Here is a 12421-nt window from a genome sequence, read left to right as displayed (position 1 = left end):
AAGAATTAGAAAACAAACCCAATTTTGATAAACTCCCATATCTACTGGGTGAAATACCACAGTGTAGCATCACAGCAGCAAGATTTGTGACCTGTTACCAAAAGAAAAGGGCAACCAGTGAAGAACAAACACCATTGTAAATACAACCCACATTTATGTTTATTTATTTTCCCTTTTTTACTTTAAATATTTGCACATAATATGACATTTGAAATGTCTTTATTCATTTGGAACTTTTGTGAGTGTAATGTTTACTGTTAATTTTTATTGTTTATTTCACTTTTGTTTATTATCTACTTCACTTGCTTTGGCAATGTTAATATGTTTCCCATGACAATAAAGCCCTTAAATTGAAATGACTTGAATTGAATTGACATAGAGAGAGATAGAGAGAAAGCACTTATAGGAATCTCAGCACATACCCCTACAGCCGAGTGAATTAAGAGCCAAAGAATGTAATGTGGCACAAGGTGGCTTGAAGCTGACAGAGATGGCTCATCCTTCCTGGCTTTTCTGGAGCCCAGTGCAGTACAGGGAGACCATGCAGACAGACAGACAGGCAGGCAGGCAGGCAGGCACTTCCAGAGAGGGGAGAGAGAGAGAGCATCTCAGCCAACAGCAGAAGCCCCACATTACGTAACCGTCTCATGCTTTTGAGGAAGCCAACGCACGTTCTTCTGCAACTGAAAGTGACGGTGGTAGGGACAGGGGGAAGAAAGAGGATGGCCCATCACCAACACTTGAAAGACGTAGAGGAAAGCGAGCTACCTCCCTCTCTCTGCTGGTATGTGAAGTCTCAACCAATGAACTTTTACTCAGCATAAAACAGAGTCAACAGACAATTTCCTACTGAATTGAAATTAACTTTAGACTCCTATCTTAGACACTGCATATAATGAACGGGTATTTTTTCCCTCTTGACTCTCTCTCACACGCAGAACATTCATGGTTAGTGAACGAAGCAGAACATTATTTATATGAGTGTCCCCACGGCCTGAGAGCTGTAAAAGGGGGAGTTTATAGCCATTGGTTAGTGTGTTTCCTAACGAGAGGAGAGAGAGAGAGGAGAGAGAGAGAGAGAGAGGAGAGAGATGAGAGATGAGAGAGAGGAGAGAGAGAGAGAGAGAGGAGAGAGAGGAGAGAGAGAGAGAGAGAGAGAGGAGAGAGAGAGAGAAGAGAGAGAGAGAGAGAGAGAGAGGAGAGAGAGAGAGAGAGAGAGAGAGAGAGAGAGAGAGAGAGAGAGAGAGAGAGGAGAGAGAGAGAGATCATCATTTGGGTAATAGTAGGGCTCTGGGACCTTCTTCTGATTAGGATGTTGTTGGAGAGCTTTACAGTACTGTACATCAGTTTAACCAGAGGAGATCTCTCTGTTATGTATTGTTATTTACAACAATTTCACTTAATGTCCCTTTGAGTCCCTGACAAATGTATTTTACGTATGTGTAATAAGCTGCAACGGTCTCACTCTTATGCATTTGAGTTGTCCATTCCCCAAGAGACACATAAATGTATGAACTGTCAGTTCTCAAGTATTATCTTTGGTTGTAAAAGGAACAGAAAGCATAATATGCCAAGTCATAAAAGAACGATGTGTTGGCATTTTAATAATTTATTACACACTGATAAAAATGTCAACATGACCAGGTTTATTTAAAGACGTATGTTGAGAATCAGATTCTACTGAGGGTCATTTTATAACGAAACCAGACATTTACAGAAGATGCACCTTTCAATCCAATCCAACAGAATCCTTTCCCTTCTCCATCATCTTTTGTCATTTATCAGATGTTACATATCAGTGTGTGTGGATGCCTTTCACCCTCATCCATTATATATCTGCAACATTTGCGCTTTCGAAAATTTGGTTTTATTTCCGATTTATTTACATTTGTATGCCTGATAAATAAATGCACAAGAAAACAAGAAACTCCCACAGGCACCTAATATTGATCAAAGACCCAACTTTGAAAAGCAACGATGGATGATTCTCGATGGAGGATTCTCGATGGGGGATCACTTGGTCTCCAACATAGGGGATCGGTTTGAGGTACTTTTACATGTTACAGCTGATGAATGTAAAAGGGTAAGGGGTTGGAAGCTCATGTTTAAAAATGTGCCACAGATTCCACAGCCAGTGCTATGGAGCAAATACAATGCCTTCCTAAATGAGTATGCCAGAATAACAACAAGTGGTGTGGGTCCACTTTCCACTATGAAATAAATTGTAGCTCAGGTTTTCATTTGCTAAATGATAGAGGAACCCTTCAGGGATTTAGCTATCTCTAAAACTAAAGTGCTAGCTATGTGGAAAAGAAAAACATTTATTCATCCAGTCTGCAATTCATCAGTCTCAGATTATATTATCAAATCTGATAAATTTTATCCTCAAATAAAAATATTTATGTGAACTTGATATACTTTGGCTTGAGGTTTTCAATTGATTAACTTTATTACCATATCCCCCCCACCAAAAAATGCAATCAACATTCAAAGCCATCAACTTTCCATCAACCATCATTAGATTCAGACCTGTACATCAAGAAATAATGGAAGAGTAATTCACAATCACTATCAACTTTGTGATTACCCAGCAGAAAAAAATGGTTAAACGGCTAAGTAGGTTGCATGGTTGATTAAAGAGTTAAGCTTTTTACAATACTTTTTTAATTGGAAACACAACGGTCAAAGAAAAAAGTTAATTAACGTGGTGCAAAGCTGTCCTTGCATAGCACAAAGCTGACTACATACATGTAAAGTATGCTTCTAATGTGCAAAATGCATAACAATAGGTTGGTACAAACAATATTTATCACTATCTTAGCTAGTATGTTTTATGAAATAGTCATATATGCATTATGTATATTATATATATATTTATACTGTTTTCGTCATGATATTAAACATCCATACAATACGTTTGAATTGAATTATCTATGTATTTATATTTGTACATTTCACACGGAACTTGTGTTCCTGACGCAGTTTGAAACAGACTACTCTGTGCACGGCAGAGTGAACCTGCATACTGAAAGCCCTCCATCTCCAGGAATGGATTCTGTCTATTGGTCATAATGCAACTGACTCTCTCCTTCTCTCTCTGGGAAACACTGACCTTTTCACCCCTGTGCACTGATATACAATACACTCTAGTCTTTCTACAAGGTCCAGAGATGTCGTCACCACTGCACAATGTCCAGTACTATAAAACCCACTTACTGTAAAAACACCCAAACCCATGCTATACAGTACCCCCACTCTCAAATTGGATCATAGATTTCTGAAAGCAAGTCAGGTGCTGACGGCTTGAAAACCACAGAGAAGAAAAAATAAAAGCTATCGCTCGTGATCGTTAATCCAAAGATATTTTGGATTACAACAATACACATGGAACTATGACTACTGAGATCACCATAAAGCCACCATGGATATCACCCTGGACAATGTATGTTTTAAATTCAGATTTTCAAAAAGCCCTTGCTAATCAATATTGCTACATCAACAGAATTTGAGAAGGACAATTAACTTTAACTTGCCACTTCTGGGAAAACATTATCTGTTGGAATGAGAAAATAAAAAGATAGCAAACATGTTTTCACGTTTGCTTTAGAATCTGTTGGTTCTCTCTGAGGAGGGATTGACATCATGCTACAAAAATATAGATATTCAATACTGTCAAAGAACTACAGGACATTTCCTATGCGCAGAACATAGCACTAGCCAATAGAGTTGAGTGCCTCCGCCTTCTCTCTCATCAACATCAAGCAGCAACAGATGCAGTCCAAAAATAAGCATTCCTCTAATGGCATGTGAGACTGAAGGCAGCGTAGCAGGTACGTTTTGAGTGTTGTCTAAAACATCGGCAACAGAAGATGGGAACTACGGCACCATCACAGGGTCACGGAATAGAGCAGGATGGAAAACTTAGTGTCATCAATCATGGGAGTAGCCTTTCCTTAGTGGCACTGCTCTTCACTCTCAATGTGTTTGCCACTGCCCGCCCGGTGCAACACTCAATGCTACCAGCCATCTTAGAAAGTTTACAATGTTGCTGACAGTCCTCTGGGCCCTGTACAAATGTCCCTTTAGCGGCTCATCTCTGCCATAGAAACCAGAAACCAAAATAAAGAATAATAGTGTTTTTTAATTCTAAATATAAAATGCATTCCGACATTTAGATTTCGACAGTTTTACATTCTTACTCATTACTATCCCAGACCTTGACACATTGTTGGTGGAAGTAGGCACATACACACAGCTATGGAATTAGTTGAATATATATTAACTTATACTTGATAAGTACTTGATAACTTGATAACCATTGGCAACGTTGACCAGCGATCAGTGGAACACTGACTTGGTAAGAAACAGTCACTTTGGAGTGAACCAGTAAATACTCTCTTCATACAAACTATTTTCAATGTTTCATAAACAGTTAAAGAAAGAAAACCTATTTTTTTGACAGGAGTTGTATATGTATACCATTAGTTACTCTTTGAAAAGCTTAAACATAATGTTGACATCTCTAACACTTGATCATATTTACAAAACAACTAAATGAATATTATTCCTAATGTTGCACATAGAAATAATAAAATCATTTAGCTTCTTCTAAAATCGATGAATGAATGACATTGTTTCCATTGAGACATGTTTTATTGCTATTGCTGAACCCCTATCTTGATTCTTTCAACAAAAGGAAATGAACAAACCCCAAAACATCAACTACAGAGAATAGAGGAATATTTGATGAAGATTGAAGGTAGCATTTTGTCACTGATATCAAACAAACTGGTCCATCGGTCAAATAAATGCTGATTGATCTTTGAAAAGAAAAATGCCCAATCCATGCAAAAACACGATTTTCTTTTACAGTGTTAAAAATGTAATGCAAAACAACAAGTGAACATATATCAGAAAACAAAAACAAATAATAGATCCTTAACAATTGTTGGGCTATGTGCATTTGTAGAACTGCATTCTCTTGTGTATACCATATATTATTTATTACATATTTTCTTGAGTAGCATAATCCCTCCCCCCCAAAAACAATTCCCATGAAATAGTCACCACATTGCTCAGATCCTAAGACCTTTACTCTTTTCTATTTTTTTTTATCTTGGAAGGTATTTGACATTAAAGCAATGTGGCGACTGGGAATTCAACCAGCATGGAAACCATGTTTTCAGAAAATAAACATTCGGGAAAAAAAGAAAGGGGGATTGAGATTAGTGGGATCCCGGGGTCATACCCTGTAATTTAGGCTTTTTATTCAAGTAAGTTGCCCAGTAGACCAGGTTAAAGGTTCCAAAGAGTAACGGGAAGGCTATTCTGGCGATCCTGTCGATCTTGCTGACGCTGTTGAAGGTCTTCTTGGCCTCTGGTGGCTTGGGCTTTGGCTCTTCCTTGGGCTCAGTGGGGGGAGGGGGAGCACTTTTGGCAATGGTGGCCAAACCAGGATCTCTGGCAATGTTTGGAGCGAAGGCTGTAGCAGTAGCGGCAGTGTAGGCTGTGGTGTTGTTCTTCTTCAGGAGGGACTCCTTCTTCTTCTTTTGCTGCATGAGAGGTAAACAGACAGTTCCTTGGGTTAGCTTATGAGAAACCAACCAACAAAGCACATTGAGAAGCTAGCAATTTACATTTCGGGACAACCTTTACAGATAAGTATAACAAAACATGGCAAAACATTGTATGAGAGCTTGTCTAATACCACTCTCAGTGTTGTTCAGGAAAAGCTGAAGACCACATAGCATAGTAATGTATTGTAGTTGTAACTGCACTGGTGACACAGTGACAAGCTGAACACTATGGAGGAACACTAAACTATTCATGTTCTTGTCATGTCCCATGAATCTAATTTTCACTGAGATGAGCAAATGACATAAAACCAACCCTCCATGTTGTGCTCCAACTAACTGCTCTGGTTTTAGGTAGAACACTCCCGATCTTGATGTTTAGAAACAATTTGAGGTTTTTTATCTTAATATGTCACAAAATACGTAATTTATATATTTTTTAAAATACAATATATTTTATGGGGGATAAGAGGAAGAACACCTTCTCTGGCACCACACTTTTTCCATCCCAGGCGTAGCCCCTCTTTGTGAAGTAGTTGACTGTAGCAAACTCAATGAGGGCAGAGAAGACAAAGGCATAGCAGACTGCAATGAACCAGTCCATGGCTGTGGCATAGGCCACCTTGGGGAGAGAGTTCCTAGCACTGATACTGAGGGTGGTCATGGTCAGCACAGTTGTCACTCCTGTATGGACAGAGAGGGAGAATGGGTTACATTCTAGAATGGAACAAAGCATATTCTTGCTTGTTTGGGTTTCACATTGTAGGCTAAATACACATATTACATCCAACAACTACACACTCTGTCCAATCTAGCACGTGTGGGCATTTACAAAATGGTGATGTTCTGGTCAGAGTAATACACACTGTTGTTGACATATGTAACACTGCACATCTTGAATCAGTAACAACATAATTGGTCACTGGGTAAAATTGCTTAAATGGATGAAGCATAAGCTACCATTATGTTGGCATCCTGAACATTACATTTTGATTAGCTGCCGCAAAGCTTGCCAACTTCTCCAATGCATCCCTGATTCCAACTTCATGCATTACCAGAAAAACGAGGCTGCAGCCCCAGAGAAATAGGAATTATCATGTCATGCCGGTGGAGACATCATTTAGGTTTGATAGAAGCACCAAAACACATGCGTTTCTTTTTAAGCCTGCATAATACCTGCGCACAAAAGGTTGGATGAACTTAAAAACAGAAAGAAGGAGGGTGTTAAGCCTACAGGGTTATGTGAGGTCATCATGTACTATAGATGGGGCTTGTTAAAGCAGAGGTGAGAGCAGGGCTGTTGGAAAAGAGAAGCAGGTCAGGGGATGTCTGTCGGTACATTGCTCATCCACACGGACTGCTGCAGATGTTTACACCACAAAACAATAACAGCCCAGCGGCTTACACAGAGAACTCGGCTGGGGCCAAGGCAATTCAAGGGACAGAAGGAGAGACTGGTCATGAACTGGCCAGTATACAGAGTCTTCCTCCACCACCCCTGTGTTATACTGCAATGGTACTGGCTAAAACAGGTATATAGAGAAAGGATAGTGTTAGCCTTGTCAGCAGAATCAGAATCACTTATTCATGAATTACATTTACCCATACCTAGAATTTGACTTTATGAATTGGTGCTGCCAGCAATAGACAATGTACAGACAGGATACAGACACACAGTCAACAAAGTCAACATACTGTACAAATACATTGGACATTGGACATAAAACTCAGGAGTATACAGTAAGCTGAACTCCAACATACGCTTATAAACTACTGTTGTCTCTCCCTACTCTGCTCTGCTCTGCTTGGATGACTGTGTTGACTGAGACTGAGATGGAGAGATTAGACAAATCAGAGAATCAGCCTGGTGTTTTAGAGATAGGTTAAAACTCAGTGACTCCATTGACCTTGGTCCTGTGACTTGGTTTGACCTTGGTCCTGTGACTTGGTTTGACCTTGGTCCTGTGACTTGGTTTGACCTTGGTCCTGTGACTTGGTTTGACCTTGGTCCTGTGACTTGGTTTGACCTTGGTCCTGCGACTTGGTTTGACCTTGGTCCTGTGACTTGGTTTTTAGCCAACCTTATTCTAATTAATTGTACTCCTTTTGAATTCCTTTTGTTGATGAGAATAGAAAAGAAAACTATTTTTCTCACGGTGAAATGCAGAATTATTCTAGACTTCACAAAAATATCACGAAGAAAATTTGAAAATAATTTTCCATGGTGGTGTGTGAGGCTCTTTGATGTCTATTTAACTCTTATGACCTTACTAAATAAAAACATTTTTTTTCAATCACAAATGAGACAGCACACGCACGCAATCTCAAAGCCACGAAAGCATCTGGCAGTGGAGCGATTAACGTTCTCCTCTGAGCTCTGAATGTTATTGTTTGCCATCAGAATGATGAATTCTCTCGTTCCGATGATGTGATGATGACTCATAGTCCTACATCCCATTCACGCTCATTCTATTCTGAGTTCATAGAGTTACATGAGGCTTACAAAGTGATGCTAATAATACAATCACGTCAGCAACAAATAATAAAACAATTAAAAACTAAAATGTCCCCAAAATATGCATGTTCACTCCATTCCACTCCATTTGTAGAGGGACCACTAGATTTTGCAGATAGCCTTGTATAAGGCCAAGCTATGATATCATTTCTACTCGACTAGAGTGCTATGACAGCGGTGGAATTACTTTGAAAGGTCATACTACCATCCAGATGTCTTTTCACTGCCATAAAAACAATCATAAAGTCGACCTCGGACACTTTTCTTTATTGTACGGTGTCAAATCAGCTTTCTATTACTGTCATCATGTGGGTCCATCATGGGCTTAGAGTGTTTTTGTGTCAGGACAGGGCTTCACAGTAGAAATAGCTAGGTGTTGTGAAAGGCAGCGTCGCCAACATGACATTATCCCCTCAGCAGCTCAGTCACCTCAGTCTAGATCATCACTGGCTGGATTTCCATGCTAGGAGATTTGCCGGGGGTGATTAGAAGTTGAGGTCCCCTACACGCCACCCTTTTGTTAGGAGCTCAGCTGGAATCCATCACAACTGCATCTAACCGTGCCTGAAGAAGATTTGCAGGGGGACGGGGGGTTTGGATGGATAAGTGGGTTTGGGGAAGTGGGAGGGGCATGCACCAGCCAGTCATGAGGCTGGTTTAAGGCAGAAGCCTCCATCCCTCATTTCCCCACCACACTCTTTCCCACTATCATAAATAAAGACAGCAAGCTGTGTTGCCATGGAAACAACTCGCCGGCTCTAACTTTGTTACTCTTCACAACCCTTCCCCCACCCCCTAACAAAACAAGTGTTAAAATCCCAAATGATGTGTGGAATGCAAACAAAGTCATGTGTTGGGCATGGTAACATTTACTTATAGAACAGAGAAACCCTGTTCGGGATTCAGATTCTTTCTCATCTAAATGAGTACAGCGACTGATTCATTAAATTACTCTATTTGACCAGTTGGACTAATAGACTGTGCGTGGTGGCCCTTATTGAACATCTGGAAAGTTCTGTGTGGATTAGTAGTGGTTTAGCTAAATTTTTGGTATTCCTTCCACTCAATTTAGCTCCGTGTGCAGAAGCACTGCCATTTGATTCAGATCAACACATCTTCTAACAAGGTTTGCCTCCACACACACAGTAGGTAGCAGGGAAGAACATTTTAGAGATAAAGAGTAATAGTGTGAAAAAGGTACACTGCAAAAATGAAATTAGAAATGTCTGTGGAAAGGTGGGGCAATGAGACGGTCATACCTTGCTTGCTTAGATAGAAAACGCTGTCACAAGGAAATCATGGATGAATCATAACCAATAAATCAAGTATATCAAATGAACTCTCAAATAAAACTCATATTTAACTTCTGTGGTCCTCTCTATTCACCTATCAGAGAAGCCTGCTGTGTCAACCTTAAGGCTACTGCTTTATTCATGGCTTATCAATAACTAAAACGTATTCTGTACGTCTAACCATGCCAGTGGCACACAGCAACCCAGAAGATGTTGTATAGCGGTGCTCTGGGACTGTTTGAGAGAGTGTTTACTGGGGGGAATGTTGCAAGAAAGACATGTGCCAGCATCACATCTCCATAGCTGACTGGTCTGTCCACCCACAGTCACAAATGCATGCTCTTCAACCGATCGCTGCCCGCACCTGCCCGCTCATCCAGCATCACTACTCTGGACGGTTCTGACTTAGAATATGTGGACAACTACAAATACCTAGGTGTCTGGTTAGACTGTAAGCTCTCCTTCCAGACTCACATCAAACATCTCCAATCCAAAATTAAATCTAGAATTGGCTTCCTATTTCGCAAAAAAGCATCCTTCACTCAAGCTGCCAAACATACCCTCGTAAAACTGACCATCTTACCGATCCTCGACTTCGACGATGTAATTTACAAAATAGCCTCCAATACCCTACTCAATAAACTGGATGCAGTCTATCACAGTGCCATCCGTTTTGTCACCAAAGCCCCATATACTACCCACCACTGCGACCTGTACGCCGACGTTGGCTGGCCCTTGCTTCATACTCGTCGCCAAACCCACTGGCTCCAGGTCATCTACAAGACCCTGCTAGATAAAGTCCCCCCTCATCTCCCCTCACTGGTCACCATAGCAGCACCCACCTGTAGCACACGCTCCAGTAGGTATATCTCTCTGGTCACCCCCAAAGCCAATTCCTCCTTTGGCCGTCTCTCCTTCCAGTTCTCTGCTGCCAATGACTGGAACGAACTACAAAAATCTCTGAAACTTGAAACACTTATCTCCCTCACTAGCTTTAAGCACCAGCTGTCAGAGCAGCTCACAGATCACTGCACCGGTACATAGCCCATCTATAATTTAGCCCAAACAACTACCTCTTCCCCTACTGTATTTATTTATTTATTTTGCTCCTTTGCACCCCATTATTTCTATTTCTACTTTGCACTTTCTTCCACTACAAATCTACCATTCCAGTGTTTTACTTGCTATATTGTATTTACTTTGCCACCATGGCCTTTTTTGCCTTTACCTCCCTTATCTCACCTCATTTGCTCACATTGTATATAGACTTATTTTTCTACTGTATTATTGACTGTAAGTTTGTTTTACTCCATGTGTAACTCTGTGTTATTGTATGTTATTGTATGTGTCGAACTGCTTTGCTTTATCTTGGCCAGGTCGCAATTGTAAATGAGAACTTGTTCTCAACTTGCCTACCTGGTTAAATAAAGGTGAAATAAATAAAAATAAAACACACACACACACACACACACACACACACACACACACACACACACACACACACACACACACACACACACACACACACACACACACACACACACACACACACACACACACACACACACACAACCACCCCCCCCACACACAACCACACACCCTCCCACTGTCTCTCTCTCTATCTCTCTCACTCACTCTCTCTCGCTGTCTCTCTCACTCACTCTCTCTCTTGCTGTCTCTCTCTCTCACTCTCTCTCTCACTCTCTCTCGCTCCCAATCTCTCACTCTCTCTCTTTCACTCTCTCTCCCTCTCTCTCCTCACTCTCTCTCCCTCTCTCTCTCTCTCTCTCTCTCTCACTGTCTCTCTCTTTCTCTCTCTCTCTCTCTTTCGCTTCCATTGTACCTTAATCAGCAGATATATCAAAAAGCAGCTGGGCACAGCACAGCCAGTACATACACTGTGAATAGCTTTAAGAGCAGGGAAGAAAGACAGCTAATCTTCTGAGCACAGTTGATGTCTATGACAGCCACAGAGAGAGAATAAAGGACAGGGTATTTGCTCCAAAATGTAATATAACGTAACATATTCATTCAATTTTCGTTTCAGAGCCATATAATCATTACCATATATGTATTTTATTTTATTGGGATGATAAATAAATAAATAGCAAATAGTTTTTCCACTGCAATAATCTGGCTCTGAATTTATCTGCCTTCTTTATCGTAACAACGACAAATAGATAACCCTACCTAACCCACTGCTGTGTTTTTAAATTGCCTATTTATCTAAAAGGGAGGCTGTGTGTGTATGCTGTGTTTTCTCACTCACACGGAATCTATAAACCAGGAGTTAATACACTACAATATCTTATGTTAGTTAATATGACTTGATGAGACAAATACTACTACCCTAATTTCACTCATTATTTCTTAATGTCTTGAACAAGTTACATTTGAAGAGTTGATAAGACATGCTTGTTACAAACATCAGTATAAAACATTAGTACACATACAGTACAGTATAGTACAGTATAGTACCGATACAAGCGTGTACAGCTGATTATTTGAATCTTAAATTCAACTGTCTCAACTGAAAAACAATCAATAAGAATAGCAACCATAAATTAACTGTTTGTCAATAGCCTAGAGTTGATTGAAGCACCGGTGTGTCAATCTAAGTTACATAACAACACGATCCCCATCAAAATCTTTCAGTTTAAGATAGAGATACAGTGCCTTGCAAAAGTATTCACCCCCTTAGCATTTTTCCTATTTTGTTGCATTACAACCTGTAATTTAAATGGATTTTTATTTGGATTTAATGTAATGGACATACACAAAATAGTACAAATTGATGAAGTGAAATTAAAAAAATAACTTGATTAAAATAATTCTATAAATAAATGTAAATTAAAATGGTGCGTGCATATGTATTTACCCCCTTTGCTATGAAGCCTCTAAATAAGATCTGGTGCAACCAATTACCTTCAGAAGTCACATAATTAGTTAAATAAAGTCCACCTGTGTGCAATCTAAGTGTCACATGATCTCAGCATATATACACCTGTTCTGAAAGGCCCCAGAGTCAGCAACACCACTAA

General features: G+C 40.0%; 1 protein-coding gene across 2 annotated transcripts in view; it reads right to left on the bottom strand.

The window, feature by feature from the left end:
• Positions 1–4121: 4121 nt before the first annotated feature.
• Positions 4122–12421, bottom strand: part of LOC100380670 (gamma-aminobutyric acid type A receptor subunit alpha1) — a 29135-nt gene continuing 20835 nt past the window's right edge. For both annotated transcript variants that reach the window (XM_014198037.3, XM_014198036.3), the window contains exons 9-10: positions 6055–6257; positions 4122–5552 (exon numbers count right to left, since the gene is read on the bottom strand). In XM_014198037.3, the coding sequence (XP_014053512.1) occupies positions 5226–5552; positions 6055–6257 (530 nt within the window). In that variant the 3' untranslated portion in view covers positions 4122–5225. The remainder of the gene's footprint in view (positions 5553–6054; positions 6258–12421) is intronic.

This window comes from Salmo salar, chromosome 04 (genome assembly GCF_965601325.2).
Source record: "Salmo salar chromosome 04, fSalSal1, whole genome shotgun sequence".
NCBI classification, from domain to species: domain Eukaryota; kingdom Metazoa; phylum Chordata; class Actinopteri; order Salmoniformes; family Salmonidae; genus Salmo; species Salmo salar.
The sequence above is the reverse complement of the archived record's forward strand: the minus strand, read 5'-3'. Positions and strand labels throughout refer to the sequence as shown.